This window comes from Lathyrus oleraceus, chromosome 4, assembly GCF_024323335.1.
Source record: "Lathyrus oleraceus cultivar Zhongwan6 chromosome 4, CAAS_Psat_ZW6_1.0, whole genome shotgun sequence".
In the NCBI taxonomy this organism is placed as follows: domain Eukaryota; kingdom Viridiplantae; phylum Streptophyta; class Magnoliopsida; order Fabales; family Fabaceae; genus Lathyrus; species Lathyrus oleraceus.
The window spans coordinates 253,756,546-253,780,252 of record NC_066582.1 but is presented as its reverse complement, the minus strand read 5'-3'; the positions used below and the strand labels follow the sequence as shown (position 1 = coordinate 253,780,252).

The following is a 23,707-nucleotide window of genomic DNA, read 5'->3' as shown; positions in this document are numbered from 1 at the left end:
TGTTCTGCGACAAAATAGGGTTTTACGTTTCTGAACACTTTTTCCATCTCTAAGAACACGAATCAGTGATCAACAAGAGCACCGAAAATGTCTCTGGCGCAACGTTACGGCAAAGTTAAAAGCATAGTGAAGCGATCGAAAAAGTACATAGATGAAGCGCTTTACTTGAAGCTCTTCAAAGACGGTGGTTCTGAACTCAATGTTCGTCAACAACTCAACCAGTTCATCAAGAGTGGAAAGCGCGTTTACAAATGGGAGGTCGGCGATACCCTCAAGAAGCTTCGCCAACGCAAACTCTATCAACCTGCTCTCAAGGTATTTCACATTTAAGCACTTATAAGTTGTTAATTTTAATTATGTTCTTATTTTCTTCAAAATGCAATGATATATAGGCTTGGATCTGTAATGTAGTTATTGTTGTTATTATTGAATCATGGAATGAGGTTCTAAGTGATAGAAATAGTTATTGTTAATTTTTATTAATATAACTATATGTTTTTAGGCCGTGGTTGTAAAATTGCTTAATTAAATGCTTATTGCATAAGTGCTTATCAATTAAGTGTTTATGGGTAGTTTGGATTGACTTATAATAAGTTTTGCGATACTGTTTGGAAGAGCATATTAAAACAGCTTATAACTTTATTAATAAACTTTTTAAAGCTTATTTTATAATTTCTTAAAGATAATTTATGAAAATAATTTATGGCACATATAAAAATAGTTTAAACTTATTTTATCTTTTGTTAGAAAAATTATTATGCAAGCTTTTTCATAAGTGCTTATTTTGATAAGCACTTGAGCTATAAGCTCCAACTAAGCTGTTTATACAAATCGGTCCTATGTGTATAAGCTATTTCTATCACAAAAAGATAAAATAAAGTCAAACACTCCATCTGTTTTTTATTGGAAGTTATAAGTTGTATGAATAGCTTTTGAAAATAAGCTGAAAATAACTCATAGACATGTCATAGCTGTTTCTATAAGGTCTTCCGAAAAGTCTCACAAGTGATATGTTAGTAGATAAGTTCAAGTAAGTCAATCCAAACAAACACTTAAGCTTTGTTTGGATTAATGGAATTGAATGGAGCAGAGCGATATGGAATATGTAATGGAATGGAGTGGTATCCTATTATTTGGATCATTTAAAATCAGATGGAGCAGCCCGGAATGGAGTGACACTGATATGGATTCAGTTCCACTCCATCAGTTACCGCCATATTTTTTCTTCTTTGATTTCGGCGGAATGAAGAATTTGGCTTGGTCTGTCCTAAAATTTCCAAACGATGGAAATGGAATATTCATTCCGCTCCATTCCATTCTGCTTCAATCTACTCTGATCCTTTCCATTCCGTTCCGTTCCGTTCATTTTATGATATCCAATTCCAAACATAGTTCTTGTATTAATTCTTTAAAATTTAAGTAATTATTTTTGTTATATGCTGTGTTGTTGTCTATGTGGTGAGTGTGGAACAAAACCACTCAACTCTAGAAATAAAGATTATTGGCAGCAGACTATGCTTTCCATAGCTTGTATTTATGAAAAACTGCTCTTTTTCTTGTGTTACAGCTATCAGAAACCATGGCGAAGAGGAATATGATTAAGACCATTAGTGACCAAGCTATACATATTGATTTGGTTGCAAAAGCTAGAGGTATTACTGCTGCTGAAAGTTATTTTGTCAATCTCCCCGAGTCTACCAAAAATCATCTCTGTTATGGTGCACTTCTTAACTGCTACTGCAAGGAATTGCTGGCTGATAAAGCTGAAGGTGTTGTCGAAAAAATGAAGGATCTCGGCTTTCCTTTGAGTTCAATGTCTTACAACAGCCTTATGACTCTTTATACGAAAGTTGGTGAACCGGAGAAAATTCCTTCCATCATTCAAGAATTGAAGGCTAGCAATATCATGCCGGATTCTTACACGTATAATATTTGGATGAGAGCTCTTGCTGCTGTTAATGACATTTCTGGTGTTGAAAGGGTTATTGATGAGATGAAGAGGGACGGTCGAGTAACGGGAGATTGGACAACTTATAGCAACCTCGCATCTATTTATGTTGATGCTGGCTTGTTTGAGAAGGCCGAAGGGGCTCTTAAGGAATTGGAGAAGAGGAATGCTCACAAAGATCTTTCTGCTTACCAATTTCTGATTACATTGTATGGGCGAATAGGCAAAGTGTACGAGGTTTACAGGGTCTGGCGTTCTCTTAGGTTGGCATTTCCTAAAACTGCAAACATAAGCTATTTGAATATGATTCAGGTTTTGGTTAACTTGAAAGATCTCCCGGGAGCTGAAAAGTGTTTCCGTGAGTGGGAATCGAGCTGCACTACTTTTGATATTCGAGTTGCAAATGCTCTGATAGGGGCATACACAAAATTAGACATGTTGGAGAAGGCTGAAGAGCTAAAGGAACGCTTCCGGAGGAGGGGGGCCAAGCCTAATGCCAAAACATGGGAAATATTTTTGGACTACCATTTACGAAAAGGTGAGTTTAAGTTGGCGGTTGATTGTTTATCTGAAGCAATATCAATTGGTAGAGGGAATGGTGAGAAGTGGGTTCCATCAACCGAGACAATTGGTATTATGATGAAGCACTATGAACAAGAGAAGGATGTTGATGGTGCAGAAGAATATATAGAGATCTTGAAGAAATCTGTGGATTCTGTAGGGGTAGAGGTGTTTGAATCATTGATTAGAACTTATGCAGCTGCTGGTAGGACTAGTTCTGCTATGCAACGGAGATTGAAGATGGAGAATGTGAATGTGAACGAAGACATCAAGAAGTTGCTCGAGGCTATCACTGTTGAGTGATTCATGGTACTTTCATCCTTCAAGTTTTCATTGATGTAAATTGAGTGGTTGTGTCCTTTCTTGTCGGCCATAAAATTTGAAATTTCACTTTAAACATTTTGAAGTGGTGCATGCTGATAGACCATTCAAGATATCTTATTTTTTTGTTGCAATACTTGAGTTGCTTGGTTGCTTTACCAAGAGGATCTAACCAGTAAACCTCCGAGCATAAATGTTTTTCTGCAATGACATAGTCTGCAAATAAAGAGCCTGGATTTAATTTGGATAGCTTAATTAGTATTCACAGATGATTTGAGTAATTTTTATAAATAGTAATCTTTATATACTTGAAATAATGGGGTTAATTTTCTTTTGTGTACTTGCTGTTGTGATTAAGTGTTGGTATTGTATTTATTTATTTTACTAGGCATAAAATGTAATTCAATGGTAGCACTCTACTGGAAAATGACCATGACATATTAACCTATGGAAGAAGAAGAAAGGGTGGTTTTGGAACTGATCATGAATGTGAAATGATGTTACTATCTTCTAAGGGGAGCCAGTGGCAGTACAGCCATTTCTTGAAATACAGAAGATTCCAGATCCAAAACCTTCCTGTAGTTGTTTGGGAGGGATAGAGATGATGCAAAATCTTTTCTTTGGAAAGTGTTGGGGCTGCAATGACGGTACTGAATACTCCATATCAGTAGTGCCCTTTGTATTATTACCAAATATATAATAAAGTAAATTATGTAGAAATGGATAATCCTTTGTATTATTACCAAAAATATAATAAAGTAAATTATGTAGAAATGGATATATTATCTAGATGATAAATGTCCTCACGGGATTTAACCCTAAAACACACTGTACTGCATCGCCAGTGCCTAGAATTTGTTCAAATTCTAAGTAGTCTATCTTAGAAAAATAGTGGCATCTATATGTCCTTTCTTGACCATTTTTCTAAATAAAATCTGTTTTGGTTCCCTGCCAGCAGAGGAGGGAATATTGGTAGGAGGGAGAGGGATCATGAAAGCTTTGGCAAGGTCGGGACATAGCTTTAGTTGTGACACATGGAAGACATTGTGAATTCTAGTAGAACGAGGCAAGTGCAATTGATAAGCTACTGGTCCTATTTTGTCCACTATCGGAAAGGGCCCCGAAAAACACAGGTGATCATTTGTAGAGCATTTAACTTGAAACACCTGTTTAAACACCCTTCATACCTTTATGCTTTTATATTGTCAAAACTGCTCCTGATGGAAACTTGAATAAAATCCGTGTTTAAAATTTTTGGAAGGTAAAATAAAATTTCTAGATACGTACCAATTTTTTTGATAGTGTATTATAAATTTTCGGGATATTGGAAATTTCCGGTATATGTTGTTGGAAATTTGAAATTTATAGGTTGATAGCGAAAATTTCAACCCTAATGAAATTTTCGGTAGTATTATTTGTGTGAAATTATAAACGCTTAGGATATTGCCAATAATTTTGGATGGTTGTGATTGCACGGACAGTTTTGTGTGGTTTAGAGTAAATGTAAAGTTGTATAAATAGGGGGTGGCTCGTTATTTTATAGAAACATTTCAAAAAATGTTTCTTCCTCAATTTTTTGATTAAGGCAGAAGTGTACTTCAACGAAGCCTCACCTCCTGTAAAGTTCCGGCTTTCGGATGACACCACATCTCTCGTCGGCCTGACGTCCAAGTTGAATGAACTGTTGACTGATACCGAAATATAAATGTGAGAAATCGAGTTTCGTAAAGATTGGATTGATACTGACAAGAAAGTGAAATACAATCTTATTGAGTTGATGTGAAGTAATTGTGGAGATCATTTCGCTGTAGGATAGCAAAGGGGCCGATCGAGTTAGATGCTAAGATTTCAAGGTCTGTCGACAATATAATGAAGATGATTAAACGTTCAGAGTCATCTGGTAGTGCCTAGGTTTTCTTAGTTATCACCATTTTTTAAGTTATGTAATCTTTTATCAAATGTTAGTTTATTTTGATGTAACATGAATGGAAGATAAAAAAACTTATATACTAAAGAAATTTCTAATGCAGATGTCTGAGTAATATAAAATAATATAAATAATATATAATATATAAAAGATGTCTAAATAGGCCTCCCACGGACTATGTGTGCAGCCCGAGGTAACCATCCCAACAACCACCCCAACAACCTCCTCATCAACCACCCCAACAACCTCTCCAGCAGTATCCCCACTAACATCTCCAACAACCTCCTTAACAACCTCTCTAACAACATCTCGAGCAACAACCTCATCTCCCACCTCCTCCGCCACCTCATCTCTGGACAGATCAATTGATCCTACTTGGCAGCGTCGAGTGCTACGAGGAGCGCGAAACCCACCCTGCTCAGTCAACAGTTTTCAGTGTGAACCACTCGTCCAATCCGTATTCAAGAAGACTCACCTTCAGCAACCCTAGTCTGGTCTGCCGCTCTATCAGTAGCTCTACCTGTAATAGTGTCGTATCTGCCTCTATATTTCACTATAAAAGAATGAAAAAAATCCAACTAAAAATAGGAAAAGAAATGCAACTACCGGAAATTTCACAATTTCCAGTAGGAAAACGAATTTTGTATACATACCGAAAATTTTAAAATTTCCAGTAAAAAATCAAGTGTTTATATCTAACGAAAATTCTGAAATTACCGGTAAACCCAAAGGGATTTTATACCTGAAAATTTGAAATTTTTGGTAAAATACTAAGCCTTAAAATCTAATATTTTAAAATTTCTGGTACAAAATCCCGAAAATTTTGGAATTTACAGTAAAAAACTTACTGTTTTTGAAATTTTTGGTAGTAGATTCAAAATTTCCGGTACTCATGGTAGACTACCTATATGACTGGAGATTTAGGAAACGCAATAACTAATTTTAAAGGATCCGTCAGTCCTCTTTTTGTTAGACTGCAATGTCATTCTATTTTATGCTATCTAAATGTGAAATTGTATGAGTTTGATAACTGTTTCTCTTGTTGTAAGTAATATATCCACAATAATGGCATGTGCTAGGGAGGAGGTATGCCATATATATTCTTAAACGGGGTTGTTTGTATGGAAGTGTGGTAGTTGGTGTTGTACCATCACTCTGCAAAGAAGATCAATTTAAACCACTATTTAGAAATTTGTTCACAATTTTTATTTAGATGTCTTGACTAAGGGGTGGTAAGTAGTATAATTGTTCAAAGAGACCTCTTGAAGTTCAAAGGACTCATTCAAAATCTTGTTTAAGAAGATTGGATCTATGTCATTAATAGTAGAGAATTCTTCTTGCCACCCCGCAATTATACCTGACACCCCCCCACCATTTTTAAATATGCCAAAAATGTCCTTACTAATATTTACACTTCAATTTCCCCCACCCCACCCACCCACATAATTTTTACTTTTTCAAACTTACAAAAATGATATTTTTGGGTAGTTATTTTTAAAATTTTCGATACACAATTTTTTGTATTTTCAGAATTCATGCATTTATATAGAAAATTTGGGAAATTACGGTAAGAAAGACTAGAATTTTTCAAAATTCCCATGGACAAGCAACAATTACCAGAAATTTCTAAATTTCCGATATACCCAAATTTTTGAGTATACTTGAAATTTTCGGTAACAAAGCAGAACTTTCAAAAAATGCTTTATTTGTGTGGTCCGGAGCTGGGAGGGTCATCTACAGATTCATGTGGCAATTGTACGCAATTCTTCACCATAGACAAAGTATGTTTTGGTATGTAATAAATTTAAGTTAAATATTTTCTCCCTCTTATATGATATTGATATTATACTTTTTTTGTGTGATGTAAATGACAGATATTTGAGTCCCGATCTGAAGTATTAGTTTGGGCATAAAATATTGGCAAACAACATGATATTATAGTTGTGACTGTTCGTTCTGATACTACAAATGGCCAACGAGGTAGGAAAGCTAAATTCATTTTGGGTTGTGAGAAATGAGGTAATTATAAAAGGAAGAATACATCTGAAAGCAGTAAATCCTCAAAGGGCACTTATAATATGAAAGTGAAATGCCCTTTTAGGCTTAGATCTGCGCTGAGTGGTAGCGGTTGGAACGTGATGGTCAAGTGTGGGTTTCACAATCATAAACTATACGAGGATTTAGATGAATATGACATATTGAGTCGTCTAAAAGTTCATGAGAGACAGTTTGTGAATGACATGACGAAGTACAACATGGCTCCACAATACATAGTTTCTGCCTTGAAAGACAAAGATCCAGGAAACCTCTCTAGGTCCAGCAACCACCCCAACAACCTCTCCAGCTATATCAACCTATCCAGCAACCTCCCCACCAACATCTCCAACAACCTCCTCAACAACCTCTCTAACAACATCTCCAGCAGCTTCTCCAGTAGCCTTCCCACCAACATCTCCAACAACCTCCTCAACAACATCTCTAATAACATCTCCAGCAACAACCTCATCTCCCGTCTTCTCCGTCACCCCATTTCTAGGCTGGTCAACTGATCGTACCTGGCGGCGTCGAGTGATATGAGGAGCGTGAAACCCACCCTACTCAGCCAACCATTTTTGGTGTGAACTGGTTGGAACCAATCATCCGACCTGTATCCAAGAAGACTCACCCTCAACAGCCCTAGCCTGGTCTGCCGCTTTATTGGTAGCTCTGCCTGCAATAGTGTCGTCTCTGCCTCTATATTTCACTACAAAAGAAGAAAAAAACTCCAACTAAAAATATGAAAAAAATGCAACTACCAGATGTTTCACAATTTCAAGTATGAAAACAAATTTTGTATCCATACCGGAAATTTCAAAATTTATGGTAAAAAATCAAGTGTTTATAACTATCGGAAATTCTGAAATTTCTAGTAAACCCAAAGGGATTTTATACCGGAATTTTTGAAATTTTCGGTAAAAAAATAAGCCTTAATACCTAAAATTTTGGAATTTCCGACAAAAAACTTACTCTTTTTGAAATTTTCGATAGTTGATTCAAAATTTTCGATTTCGTCCCAATTTTTTTAAAAATCCGCTTCAGTACTGTAAATTTCGAAAATGGGTGAAGTGATTTTGCAAGGACAATGCTGTATGGAAGTGTGGTAGTTGGTGTTGTACCATCACTCTTCAAAGAAGAGCAATTTAAACCACTATTTAAGAACTTGTTCACAATTTTTGTTTAGATATCTTGACTAGGGGGTGGTAGCAGTATATTTGTTCAAAGGACTCATTCAAAATTTTGCAAGGACAATGCTGTATGGAAGTGTGGTAGTTGGTGTTGTACCATCACTCTGCAAAGAAGAGAAATTTAAACCACTATTTAAGAACTTGTTCATAATTTTTGTTTAGATATCTTGACTAGGGGGTGGTAGTAGTATATTTGTTCAAAAAGACCTCTTGAAGTTCAAAGGACTCATTCAAAATCTTGTTTAAAAAGATTGGATCTATGTCACTAATAGTAGAGAATTCTTCTTGCCACCCCCCAATTATACCTGACACCCCCCCTCAATTTTTCAATATTCCCAAAATGTCCCTGCTAATATTTACACTTCAAAATTTATTTTTCTTCCATAATTTTTACTTTTTCAAACTTACAAAAATGAAATTTTTGGTAGTTAATTTGAAATTTCTGGTACGCAATTTTTCGCATTTTCAGAATTCACGCATTTATATAAAAAATTTGGGAAAATACGACAAAAAGTACCTGAAATTTCAAAAAAATCCGGTATAAAATACTAGAAATTTTCAAAATTTCCGTGGACAAACAACAATTATCTGAAATTTCTAAATTTCCGATATACTCGAAGTTTTGAGTATACTTGAAATTTCTGATAATAGAGTAGAACTTTCAAAAAAATGCTTTATTTGTGTGGTCCGGAGCTGACAGGGTCATCTATAGATTCGTGTAGCGATTGTATGCAGTTCTTTACCACATACAAAGTATGTTTTGCTATGTAATAAGTTTAAATTAAATATTTTCTTGCCCTTATATGATATTGATTGTATACTTTTTTTGTGTGATGTAAATGACAGATATTTGAGTCTCAATCTGAAGTATTAGTACAAGAACAAAATGTTGTCAAACAACATGGTATTATAGTTATGATTGTTCGTTCTGATACTGCATATGATCAATGAGGTAGGAAAGATAAATTGATTTTGGATTTTTGAGAGAGGAGGTAATTATAAAAGGAAGAATACATCTAAAAGCAATAAATCCCCAGAGGACATTTATAGTATAAAAGTGAAATGCCCTTTTAGGCTTAGATATGCGCTGAGTGGTAGCGGTTGGAAGATGATGAGTAGGTGTGGGTTTCACAATCATAAAATATATGAGGATTTAGATGGCCATGACATATTGGACCGTCTAAAAGTTCAATAGAGACAGTTTGTGAGTGACATGTCGAAGTACAACATGGCTCCACGATACATAGTTTCTGCCTTGAAAGACAAAGATGCAGGAAGCTTCATAAGTGTTATCCAAGTGTATAAAGCTAGAGCTACATACAATGCCAACAAGAAAGTTTTATTGACAAAAATACAAATGTTGTCGAGTCTTATTCATATATAGAAATATATGTGTTGAACAAGAAATAAGGAAGACTCAAATGTTGTTGCTGATATCTTCTGGACACATCCAGATTCAGTGAAGTTGTTGAATATGTTTCACTTGGTGTTGATTTTTGATTGTACATACAAGACAAATAGGTATCGGCTACCAATGCTTGAGATTGTTGGTGTTATGTCAACAAAATTGACGTTTTTGGTAGGATTTGCCTATTTGGAGCATGAAAGGGAGGAAAACATTGCATGGGCACTGGAGAAGCTCAAAGAGATGTTATCTTTAGAGAAATTGCTACCTAATGTTGTGTTGACGAATTGAGAACTTGCATTGATGAATTCAATTGAAGTTGTGTTTCCAAATTAAACTCATCTGTTATGTTCGTTCCATATTTAAGAAAATGTTAGCATGAAATGTAAATAGTATGTTAAATCAGAAAGACACGAGCATATCATGGATCTATGGAACAACATCATGTATGCTAATAAAGAAACTGAGTTTGTCGCACAGTTAGAGCACTTTGAGACAATTTGTGTTGATATTTCTTTGTTTGTTAAGTATGTGATTGAAACATGGTTGACACCTTATAAAGAAAGGTTTGTTGCCGCTTGGACTAATAGAGCCACTCATTTAGGTAACACAACAACGAGCAGGGTGCAATCTGTTCATTGGAGACTAAAAAATATGTTGACTACCAGCCGAGGAGATTTATTTTAAAGTTTGGATGCCGTGAACACCATGTTGAAGTTGCAGCTTGGTTCAATCAGGGTCTTGTTCCAAAGATTATTCCCAACATTGAGCATTAGTATAACACTTCATTATATACCAACTTGCACGATTTTGTTTTAAGGCAGTGCATACAACATATAAGGAAGGAACTAGAAATGGTAAAATTTGTTGGTACAAGCAAAGACGCTTGTGGTTGCTTCATTAGAAAAACACATGACTTACATTGTGCGTGTAAACTTTCTGGTTTCCAAATACAAGGCAAACCTATTCCTTTAGATCCAATTCATGTTTTTTTGGAAGAGATTAGACATTGAAGAGCATGGTGTCAATCATGAAGATACTGGTACAAAGTTGGATTTAGAAGCAAAGTGTGAAGAGTTGAAGATAAATTTCAATTCTTTAGATATTGTAGGCCATAGGGTGTTAAAGAAAAAGGTTAGGGAACTAACACATCTATCCACAACTTCGATGTATCCACCGCCGGTGAAGTACACGCCAAAGATGGGAGTTAAGAAGAGCAGAAAGGGTGAAGAGAGTGATGTGCATCGTGATCCTTCACAGTGGGAGTATGGTGAGGGCTCGCAAGGGAGTTAAACTACAAAAAGATCATGCACAACACCAATAGGAAGTCAACCTTCAAGTCTGCCAAGTCAAAGTCAACCAGCCACTGTATCTTCGAGGCATCTTTACTTGCCTCAATTTTCTGGTTTCTTACATCCATACATTGATGACATTGTTGATGTGGGTGACAATGAAAATTGTGGTTTTCGGGCTATTGCATCTTTACTTGGATGAGGCGAAGAGTCATGGTCATTGGATCGGACGCAGTTAGATACTCAAGTTCATAAACACCCTAAATTATTTTCCAATTTATTCTATGGCACGACCTCTGAAGTTATAAATGCCTTAAAAGTAGAACACTTGGGTGTGTAGGGTCGAGAAAAATGGTTGACGATTCCTGATATGGGTTACCCTATTGCTAGTAGGTAGAGTTTCGTATTTGTTAACCTGTCAAAGAGACTTAACATTACCTTTTTCCCTCTAACATTGGCTCCACCTATGTATACGAGCATGCATAAAATCATTATTGTTGGTTTTGTCAATGATAATCGTCGGGTTCAGGTAAAATTGAAACTAGGATGGAAATGGGCAGGGCTTGGGTAGGGTACTATAATACCCATCCCCATACCCGCGATTTGAAAAAATCTCCGTCCCCGAGCCCAAACCCGCTTGGGTGCCAAAGTTAGCACCCGTACCCGTACCCTATGGGTATGTAAATACCCATGCCCGTACCTGTGACCCAAATTCCTATTAAAAATAAATAGATCAATTATAAAATATCATATAATTTTAAGTTTTTAAAAACATTACAAAGTTTTCAAACAAATTATTGTTGAAATAAACGAACACTTATATTAAATACATAATGATAACATTGATATACGTTTTATAATTGATATACATACATTTTTATATAATAATATAAACTAAAATATATAAATATAAATAAAAATACATAAATATATTGTGTGCGGGTATGGGGCGGGGTGGGCACCATGGTGCCCATACCTGTTTATTTTTATGGGTAATTACTCGAGCCCATGCCCGTACCCATTTTTGCGGGTTTTTACCCTACCCGTTATGGGTAAATTTGTGGGTGCCCATTGGGGATGCGTCAAATTGCCATCCCTAATTGAAACCGGATAATCCATTGCCACCCGTCACTAACCATTGGAGATAGACTGTACTGAAGATGCAAAAGCATGAGAATCAACATATTCAAGATGAATTAGGCATTGTGAAGATGAATTTAGGAAGTCATCCTAAGTAGTTTTGTAATCTTGTATGTAGAACAACTTTTGTGGTAAAAATGTATCTATTATATGTGATGACTTTTTAATCGAACCATTTATGCAGGCCGTTGTACCAAAAAAATTGAAAATTCATGTTTTTGAGAATTCTGAGAGCATACCAAAAATCCAATTTTTTTTGAGATTCTTAACCATTTTACGCAAAAGTCATGATATCCGGTATAACTCTTCCAAAAAACTTGAAATTTCCGATATATGTCTTTCGAAATTTTGAAATTTATGGTATCTGTCTTACAACAGCGGTAAAAACATGTAAATTCAAAAAAATTCCAGTACAAAACTGAAAATTTCAAATTTTTCCGAATTTTTACAAGGGTGTCAATGTAATTTCGCTCAAAACAGAGGTGTGTGTGTGTGTGCCCCAGGTTTAATTGGGGGGGGGGGGAGGGGTATCAAGTAAAATGCTTCTAGTAATAGTCGGTGAGATTTCCGAAAATGCATCTTCGGAATATGCTTTGTTAGTTCAAAACAGGAACATGCAGAAACAACAATGGAAAAATGAAAAACCAATATAAATTAACATCAAAATAAACATTACATAAATAAACATTACACAAATTTAACACTACATGTCATTATAAATGGGTGGTTTAGGATATTGCAGCATCATTATAATATCTTCGGTTGATCTTTGTATCGTTGCATCCACTTCAATCAGACCATTTATCGAGTAACGGTAAAAGGTACTCCACATAACCTTCAAATCATCACCACTCTTTAGTTCAAGCATGATGAACCATATTTTCCCTTTATTGTCAAATGAGGGTGAACGGTACTCGAGCTTGAAAACTCTATGATTTTCTAGATATCGAAAGAGAGTATTCAATTTGGATTTCAAATCGACGAGAAGTATGTCCTCGAAGACCCTAAACTGAAGTGGGGGATTTGTTCCATTGAAATACATACATGCAAGATAGGGATATAGATTCATGCTGGTTTTTGTAAATAAAATGGAATGAGAGACCCTATTTATACAAGTTTCATATTAGTAAGGAACTTACTAACTATATCATATAATCCTGATAGACTTCAAAGATACATATCCAAATCCGCCTTTTTTTCTTTCAAAAATAGGGGTCAATCCAAAGTTGCATCTCTGGATAATTCCCTATTTTTTTAATAATTAGAAGGTGTGTCCGAAGATGCATCTTCAGAACAACCTAAAAATTATGTAGAACATAACCACGACATTATGCTGAGCGGAATTTCAAACACAGAAAAGTTCTTCAGAAAATACCACCCAATTTTATAACATTATGTAGTGCATTATATATAAAATACATGTTACATTGTTAGATTTTAACTAAAATGCATCAAAACATATGTCACTTTCTAAATCTATTGGTGGTTCATTCTTAGATCTTTCCTTATTTGCTCCTATTTCATTGTCGCTCAACTTGGCGAACTCATCAATACTTTCTAAAAAGTGATCCGATCAAGTTTCAACATCTTGTGTGAAATATGCAGTCCACTCCAATGATGTCTTTGGTATAAGACATCCAGTTTCAAATATACTTGAACAAACTGTTAGTTTTTTGATAGCCAACCAATACACACGATGCATTCATATGGATTTTGAGGTGGCTTACTCCTGAGTGGAAAGAATGTTTCCGAGAAACCATATCGTGTTAAAGCAATACACACCCTATTATAAACACTTGCTATAAGGTCTCCCAAGCTTCATCTTCTTTGAAATTAAACAAGCACATGGAAGACCGTATGTCTTCCTAAGTGTAGATACACACTTTGATCTATCTCAAACTGTTTTAATGATTCACTTGGCTTTGTGAAAAATAAAATTCAATGTCGCCCGAGATACATTGTCAAGCAATTGTCAATAAAGGATATTGTCTTTGAATCGGTGTTCTAACACAATAATGATCCGACTAAAATAATATGTATGTATCTCATTATGTTGGTTTCTGAGCATTTTGTTAACAACGTCCCAATCTCGACAAAAATTACCTTTACTGTTTCCCAAATAATGCTTAAGTCTAGCATGTGCAAATTCAACTCTGTTAGTTGTTGTTTTGCCAATGTGTCAAACCTGATCGGTCCATGCACAAATAATCTTCTCTTTAACTTGATCCAAAATCGTGCCCTTAACATATTTAAGCAAATATGGATATATCGCCCGCTCACTCTTGAAATGTATAACAGATTCGACATATAATGCTTCAGTGGAATAATTTATCATAGAACTCCATGCATCCATTATATTTTCCACCACCACACCAGGTTTGACAGTTTTTCCATCTTCACCTTTGACTTGTTTCGTGCCAACCACAGGTTTTAATCGACTTCTCACTTTTTTGGTTATGTGGTACTTACAAAGTAATACAGACGATGTAGGAAACACTGTTACAACCGAATTCATCAGTGTGGTGTCGTGATCAGTGATTATGACTTGTGGCATGTTTTCTTAGTCCTTCAACATAGTCTTGAAGATTTCTAAGGCCCATGTAACTTTGTCCTCTTTTTCATATTCCAAAGATGCAAAATCGACTGAATAAGTCATCTCCATAGAAGTAACACCAACAATTTCCAAGAGTGGAAGTCTATACTTGTTTGTTTTGTATCTTGAGTCAACGTCAATCAATTAAGAGGGAGTTATACAATTAAATTGGAGTTTTTCAACCTAGACCCAAAAAACCAAAACATATTATTTGTCATCATTAAAAAGGGGGAGATTGTGAATAATGCATCTTCTAGCTTGGCTTGGTTTTGATGAAGACAATTGAATCTCAAAGAAGAAGAAATGAAGATATCATAAAGAATGATCAATGGAAAGCAAACGGAAGAATTACAATAATCATCATCTTAAAGGTAAATATGATAATTCATTATATATATATATATATATATATATAATATATATATATTATTATATATATATTATATATATATAATATATATATATATATATATATATTATATATATATAAATATCATTCAAACTTCATCTTAAGTGTTTTCAAAGATTGTGAATAGAAACCATTGAAGCAAAGCTTCCAAAAGTGGTATTTTCAAAAGAATAACATTGGTGCTCGATTACAACCCCCTAGTAATCGAGTGCCAGTTTAAAAATTTCAAAATCTTTATATGTTGGCTAATGGTAATCAATTACATCAACATGGTAATCGATTACCACGTGTAAAAATGCAGCTTTTGATGATAGAACATCAATGTAAGGCATACCAATGTTTCTTGGATCCTTTTCAAAGTACGACATCCATTAAAAAAGGTTTCTGTGAATGTATATAAAACACTTTACATCAGAAAACAAATTTCACTTCTTTTGAAACACTGCATATTTTCAAACATCATAAGAGTTTCAAAATAAAATATGAGCATTCAAGTGTTATTATTTTTAATTGTGATATTAAAAAGATAAGTCCACATTTCAAGTGTGAATTTGGAAATCAATCCATCAACAAATTCTTCAAAAATTCTATATAAAGTGTGGTGTATTACTTGTTCATCAAATTGTGTGGTGAAAAATATTTTTCGTAAGAAAGTAGTGCTCTTCCTTGTGTATGTGTTACAAGATTGTAAGAAAGGTCTTGGTATGAGATTTTTATAAAGAATTCTAAACATAATGAAAATCCTCTATGGGAATAAAGGGAATCAGGATAATTTTATTGTGTCATTTACATTAGGCCCATTTATTTTTCAACACTTTATTCTTAACATTCTTAAACCGTTAATTTCTTCCAACAAAAATAAAAAACATGTGCTTAAAACGAGAAAAAACTCAACATACATAATTCTCTCTCTCACACACACTTATATTTATTATCTTTCCCTTACTTTTACATCTATTCTTTATTCTTTTATTCTACTGCATATTTACTCGTTTGATTTACAAAATATTTTCAAATTCTGTTTTTTCAATCAACATTTTTGCAAACCTCCATAATCTAACAATAAGCTCTTCTGATTTGAATTCAACTTGTACACCATGATATATGATAACATAAAATACATAAAGAAATATGACAAGTGCCAAAGGTATGAAAAGGTACATCATGCCCCTAGTGAAGTGTTGTATTCATTAGAATCCCCACGACATTTAAACACGCGAGGCATCAACATCTTATGACCATTTGATAAATAAAATTCCCTATCATAAGAATAGATTATTTCACAAAATAGATCGAGTAGGAACCAGTAACAATAATCACAACAGAAAAAGCACGTAAGTTTTATTCGTATAAAATTATTTTCATGTTTGGTTTACCTAAGAACATAGTGTCCACCAAAAACAAACAATTCATAATCTTAACATTATTCGAGTTTTGCCAAAACCTTGATGTAAAAAAATAAGTTCATATAAATGGAGCATTTCCAAGAAAACGCGAAGGTAAAAGCAACAAACAAAGTAATTTTTAACGGTATAAAGAAGAAAATAGAAAAGGTGAAAGGATAATAGGAACAAGATCTATACCAATTATTATACTTATATCTTACACCGCCATATCCATCCATCCGGGGAACTCCTTTGAATATGGTTTGTGCCTAAAAAACAATGATATTGGGGAGAGACCGACCCATAACTAGTGTATAGAAAACAAATATAAAGGAAGCAACAAGCATACCTAAGGAGCAACCTAGACCTAGTATACAAAGTTAGAGAAACAACACACGTAAGAGAATATACCACTAAGCTCTAAGATTATTTTTTATTACTTCAATGTCATACCCTGAAAAATGAAAAAGGGAGATCTCGTCCTAAAACACCGATGGATCATGTTAAATGATAAAAATTGATCTAAAATTGGAAAGACCCATACAAGATCAATGATATATTCCACATTGGAGTGTACAAGTTAGAAACCTCACAAGGTGAGACTCTCCCGGTAACAAGGAACATGGCCAATTTACATATTTATTTTAACAAAATTTCTTTGCTGAACATTAACAAAGCCAAACCCTCATTCATTTTTGCAAAGATCTTGTTAAAAGAGGTCAACCAAATATTTTGTACCTATTTAAAATATATATCTTATGATTAATTAAGTAGTTGGAATACAACCTTTTCTCTTGGAAACACAAAAATTTAACGAGTCCCCCATTTACTATATGTTGGAATTTTCTATTATTTTAGCATATTGGATAAAACTCCTCATTAGAAAAGGGTCAGAATCCAATGAAATTCTCCCAAAAGAAGGATCGAATAAAAATGTTTATGCATCAGATTATCGTGAAAAAGAGGACGACCACATAAAACTCCTTCCTAGAAAAGGGACAAAGTCTTATGAAATTTTTTATGATATGGGATCAACTATAAGCGTCTACACATTGACCTATCCTAAAAAGGAGTAAGACCTCGTAAAACTCCTATATGGAAAAGGGACCGTGCCTTATGAATATCATCCCAATGTGGCAACAATCACAAATGTATACTTGACGCCCTATACTGCAAAGGAATATGACCACATGAAACACCCCATATAAAATAGAAAGATTCATGTGAAACCCTCCATGGTGTGGGATCGTCTATAAATGTCTAACTTCAGACTATCTTGAAAAAGTGTAGGTCCACGGAAGATTCTTCCTTAGAAAAGGACTGAGTCTTATTCAACTCTCTCCAGTGTGGGATCAACTTAAACTTCTATAACCCTCCTCTCCTAAAGATAAGCAGGACCACATAAAAATCCTCCATAAAAAAGAAAATACTCATATAATAATAATATTCTCGTCCCTTTAAAAAAGGAGTGTAATTGAATCAAAACTCCAAACTAACAAGTGACCGAAATAAACACACTAGGATTAAATGCTCATTTATTAAAGGCTTAAATGCACTTTTTGGTCTATGAACTTTACATCACTTAAGATTTTGATGCCCCCTCCAATTTTGCATAGGTGTCAATGATGGTTGAGACAAATAATTTGTTTTTGATGAGTTTGCAAGGATGGTTATAATTATTTATTATTAATTTTTTTATAGAATAAATTAATTTATCATGACTATTTGAATTATTTTTTTAATAAATTTTTGTTTTATATTTATTTGGAATTTAATTAATAAATTAATAAATATTTCATAAATAATTGATGGCGCCTAAGATCCAAACCACTTCAACATCTCTCCACCCCGCTTAAAACAACATATTTAATATGTATGTGATACATAAATTCTAATACTATTTATAAACAAATCAACGTGAAACTTTAGTCTTGTTACACATCTCAATATTAAGACAAAAATGCTTTCTTCATTTGTTGTTTCCTATGACTTGTTATAGCTATTAGTAGAATGACGAACAACGCGAGGAAGAAGCAAGCAACAGTTCTCTTGAATCCAGCCATGAAGTAGACAATGATCATGAAAAATGTTCGATAGAAAACATGTGCTACCGTGTCACATATAGTGTTGCCAATATCACCTAACAAAACAACAAAGTGTCAAGTTGAGTACAATATAAGACAAGTGATTACCTGCTATGATGAATATCAGAGGTCACTTTGAATCTACACAAGCAAATATTTAAAACTTGATTGGTATTATTGTTATACACAAGCTCAAATTAAATGGTGATGCCCAACTGTTGAAAAACAATACTGTATGGTTCTAGCAGCAACTGTTTTGTATGTACTTTTTATAGGGATTGTTTCTAGGTCAGATGGCATAATTAGTTAATTACTATAGGAGAAGGGTTGGAAAAGTGCAATAAAACATCAAAGGTAGTACATGCGATGGCAAACATGTCAGATTACAACTTTTTTACGACAACATATTATACCATGTTGTTTAAAGTAAAGGGAAATCTGGCATTTGGGAAAATATTTATTAATCTATTAATTAAATTCCAAGTAAATATAAAACAAAAATTTATAAAAAATTAATTAAAATAATCAATTATAAATTAATTTATTCTATAAAAAATATTAAATAATAAATAATCATGATCATCATTGCCAACTCATCAAAAACAATTTTTTTTATCTCAATCATAATTGACATGTATGACATTCTCGCAACCTTTTAAAATATATTTCCTCCGTACCAGTTTATAAGAAAAAAACAATCATTTTTCTTGGTACAAATTATAAGTAAAAAACATCAACTTTATTTCATTTAATCATTTTATTCTAAAAAGTTCATCTTTTATAAGATAAAATTAAGTACAAAGTGCATTTCATTTAATTTCTCTCTCATTTTTTCCATAAACAACAACCAATCAAAATTGTTTTTACATCTTTCCAAAAAGACATCAAATTTTATATTTTTTTAATAGGTTTGAAATATTGGATTTTTACTTATAAATTGTTATGGAGTAGTATTATTTGAAATGAAACCTAAACCCCTCTGAATTGACATTAATGGCAAGAAGAAAAATTTTCTTTCCCAAGAGAACTACAATTTTGAATCCGCAAATAAGAACTTTCTTTTTCTAATAGTAGAAAGTTAACTTAAAAGACTAGTTTTTGATCAGACATATTCATCCCAAAACATATCAGAACATACAAGTTCATTATTAGTTAGAACATATGGCCGATCCACGAAGAACGTCAATCGCTCCACCAAACACTAATGTAAGTAAGAACATATAAAGTGGAACACGTGTTGTTTTCTCGTGATTAACCTCAAATGCTCGTGATTCGTGTTTTTATATAAAGTAACATAAGTAACTTATATCTTGAAAACATAAGAGAGAAAGCATTGTATAAACCAATCACATGCAAATCCTGTAAATTATGAAAAAGCAAAATGTGACACACCACATCACCCACCAATGGTAAGAAAACGAGAATTTCTCATGTCAACCCTAATTTTCCACTTACCCTTGCCAAAATGTTATAAAAAAATCCAGACAAAAAATCTGGTAATATACTAAAAAATTCAGTATACCAGTTATTTTTTTAAAAAACCGTTATGTGGAGAAACATACCGGTTATTTAAAAAGTATCTTTTGTTATCAAATTTTTTACAAAACGTTGAAAAACCTGATATTTTTAAAAATCCTCCTGCAGATACCAATTTCTTTGAGCTGCGAAAAAACATATAGTGTTAATTCAAGGGTTGAGAATGAATCTAAACTGTCATAAATATGGATCATGTTGTTAAGAAAAATATCTTACAATGCCTCAATATATTTTTAAGGCATCAATTATTTTCAATGTATCAATCCAAATTTTGGGAGGTGGCAGGATAAATTCTCTAAGAAAACACATATCACATGCGAGTTTAGCCCATTAACGACAATCCAAACTAGATTTGGTAAGCCACATTTATGATCAAGGGGATTATGTCCTTTTTCAATTTTTCTATAAATATAACTTCTAAATCTCATTTTGTTTTATAAACTCAGTCAATTAGCCCATCATTTTAATTGCAATTTTTTCTTTATCCATTTGCATTTCATTCTTATACTTTCATTAGTTAAATGGTTCTTAAAAATCTAAATATACATTTTTTTAAAAGTAAAACACCATTACATCAAGTGAAAAACCAGTAGTCATTATAAACATTAAGAGACATATCACATATCTCATCCATAGGTTAGAAACATCTCTATTAGTACAAATTACATAGACATACAAGACATTACACATAGTCTGATCACAAGATAAGAAGACACAACCAAACCAAAAACAACCACCTATCATCAATTCATCCACTTTCTCAAGAACACTATTAGTGGCAATATAAGAAGTAAAATCCATAGTATTTTTCTAAATCCAATTAAGGATGATTTCTTTGACTTGTAATTGTGCATTTCAACTAATTTTGGTCTCAAGAGTATCCACTTTTATCGAATGTTTAAAAATTAATTAATGACTAAAGATAGTGTTGCTATAAGACGCAAAACTCTTTTGAGACTTTTTATAAAACACCAAGAGTGCTAGCTTAGACCCCAAAAGACAAAAACTCTAAATAGACAACACAAAAATAGAAATAAATAGATCTGATAAAGAAATAAACTGCAACCTGTAGAAAATCTATGGTGGCTTTGGAAGTGATCAACATCAAAGGCATGGAGCATATATAAGTAAGAGAGGTACACAAACAATTGTTAAGTTTGGGATGCTAAGACAATCCTTAACAAGATTTCAATCTCTTAGCGGTGGTCGCTTTGATTACGGCCGCATCAGCAGAGAGAGGAGACTTGAAAGTGGCTTGTGGTGGAGAGAAAGGGTATTCGATGAGTGAATTAGTTCCGGTAGAAGCATGAAAGTGAAGTCGAATAAACGAGGTACTTCCCTTCATATAGGAGGATACACTACTATAAAATACACCTAACATGTTACTACCTCGACTATTATACCAACCGAAGTAAGAACTCTTATTTACACGTCTGCCTTTTTTTCTTAAAAGATGTTTCACTACGAACCATATTAATAACCGTAGTGATAGGTAAAAGCATACAAGGTTCGATTTCCAGCACCAATGTTTTTCCTTTTTTTGGTTATAAAATGATTGTGTCACTTATAAGTTTAATTTTTACATTACGATTAAAATACCTTTCACCATGGTCTGGTATAACAACCGTAAAATTTACTTATATTTAATCCCGACCGTGTTTAGCAACCGTGGTGAAAAGTATAACTTATATTTAAGCAAAATTTTACTCTTTCAGGACAAAACAACGGTCTCTTTCTTAACAAAGCTCTAACACTCTCTCACGCCTTATCCTTACCACTTCTACATAAAACTCCAACATATCTTCTTCAAATCTTATGGATCAAGGAAAGGTGTTACAGAAAACTCATTTCTTTCACTTCCTTTTCACATTCCAGGTACATAGACATTTCCACCTTTTATGTTATGAGATGTGATATTTTTTGTTTGGATATGTTAATATTTTCTTGAGCTATGTTATTGATGATAAAAGATGTAAGTTGTTGATGATTTGTTTTTTGTTGAGCTATGTTGAATGTTGTTTAAGGTATATTATGTTATGAGCTATGTTGTTGATGATATAAGTTGTATGTTATTGAATTATGTTGTACGTTGTTGTTGATAAAAGTTCTATATTATTTAAGTTATGTTGTTGATGATAAAAGTTCGATGTTGTTTAATATATATTTGTTGTTGATAAAAGTTCTATGTTGTTGGTAATTTTGTTTTTTTAGCTATGTTGTATGTTATTTAAAATATGTAGTTGATGACAAAAGTTGTATGTTGTTGATGACTTTGTTTTTGTTGAGCTATGTTGTACATTGTTTAAAGTATGGTGTTGTTGATAAAAATTCTATGGTTGATGATTTTGTTTTTGTTGAGATATGTATGTTGCTTAAAGTATGTTGGTTTTGATAAAAGTTCTATGTTGTTGATGTTTTTGTTTTTGTTGAGTTATGTTGTTTGTTGTTTAAAGTATGTTGTTGTTGATAAAAGTTCTATGTTGTTGATGATTATTTTTTTGTTGATAAAAGTTCTATGTTCTTTAAGGTATGTTGTTGTCGATAAAAGTTCTATGTTGTTGTACATTGCAACTTTCATTACGTTCAATCAACATGTCATAGAAGATGAGTTTATGATATCATATATGGTTTGAGTGTTTTTCCAACCCCTTACTAAATATATATAACCTTCGAATTGAGTTAGAAAATTTATAATATGATTTATTAAGTTATATTAGAAAATAACTTATACTAATCAATATTTTACGAGCTTTCTGCAGAGTATTATTCATATCTTTCTCTTTAAAGGTTAGACCGTGATTCAATGTTTTTAGTTCTTCAACTATTACTTCCTTAACCTCTAATTTTGTCTACAAAATAAATAATATTTTGTAAAATTAACTAGAGGTGTAAGAAGTGTTAACAGAAGAATTATAAGCATTGAAACAAGTTCTAATCGTTAAAGAGTAAAATGCGGATAATGGATTATAAAAGTTCGTAAAATATTGATTAGTGTAAATGTTCTTTTAAAAATATAACTTAATTTATCAAATTATTAATTTCTAACTCATATTGAAAGGTATTATTTTTAGTGAGTAGTTTGTGAAATAAACATTTCACATAATTTATAATAAACTCAAATAAGCATATCTCCACGGTTGGAATTGAGGATCATAGTGAAATATTGTGCGCTAAGTCTTTTACCACGATTGAGATATAGAATCGTGGTGAAATGTATTGAAATCTGCAAAAAATTCTGGCGCTAGGTATCAAAACCTGACCTCAACCTTTTACTACGGTTGTTTAATACATATGTATTGGTATATTATGCGCTTCTATGTTTTTACAACGTCTAGTAGTTCGTGATGGTAAAGAGGACACATACAGCCACATCTTACTTTACCACAGATCACCGTTCATAGTAGAATCTTTCTCCCAACCGTGATAAGATATATATTCCGTAGTAGTGAGATGACCGTCATATAGGTGGTAGATCAAAGCTACCATAAAATTGGGAGGCAGCTACCAACAAACTCTAAAAGTTTGAGAAGAGATTTTTTAGAAAGAAGAGATAGCCTCTCTCTAAAAAGTCGTGTTAGGACATTTCTTTTGAATATCCGTACTTAACACTATGAAAAGGTAAAAGAACTCATAACCGCCTTATCTTAATCTTTGAAATATAAAAAAATTATTAATAAAAGCTATTAGTTGATTTCTCATTTAACTCCAAGGTCAACCACAGTAAAAAAAAAATAATAATAATCTCTAATAACTATCAAAACTTTATTTTTTTAAGTCCTTAATAAGTTCAAGTGATCAATTGAGTGAACTAAATAGACACTAACACAACAATATAGTTAAGAGACATTCAATAAACATTTTAATATTTACAAAAATTTCTTG

At 33.2% G+C, this 23,707-nt stretch overlaps 1 protein-coding gene across 3 annotated transcripts; it reads left to right on the top strand.

The window, feature by feature from the left end:
* The first annotated feature begins 1 nt into the window (after position 1).
* On the top strand, positions 2 to 4,004 carry LOC127074931 (pentatricopeptide repeat-containing protein At1g60770). Of its 3 annotated transcripts, none has more exons than XM_051016352.1 (3): positions 2 to 315; positions 1,568 to 2,818; positions 3,789 to 4,004. In XM_051016352.1, the coding sequence occupies exons 1-2, from the start codon at positions 88 to 90 to the stop codon at positions 2,810 to 2,812; spliced, it is 1,473 nt and encodes a 490-aa protein (XP_050872309.1). In that variant the 5' UTR covers positions 2 to 87; the 3' UTR covers positions 2,813 to 2,818; positions 3,789 to 4,004. The 3 variants fall into 3 exon arrangements, with proteins under 3 accessions (XP_050872309.1, XP_050872308.1, XP_050872307.1); XM_051016351.1 differs by having other exon boundaries at positions 3,786 to 4,004; XM_051016350.1 differs by lacking the exon at positions 3,789 to 4,004 and adding an exon at positions 3,219 to 3,608.
* Positions 4,005 to 23,707: the final 19,703 nt, after the last annotated feature.

What these genes read in the sequence shown, in the direction of transcription:
- LOC127074931 (XM_051016352.1), top strand. Translation starts at nt 88, where the DNA reads ATGTCTCTGGCGCAACGTTACGGCAAAGTTAAAAGCATAGTGAAGCGA. An exon ending in TCTATCAACCTGCTCTCAAG is followed by an intron (nt 316 to 1,567) that starts GTATTTCACATT and finishes CTTGTGTTACAG; the next exon opens with CTATCAGAAACCATGGCGAA.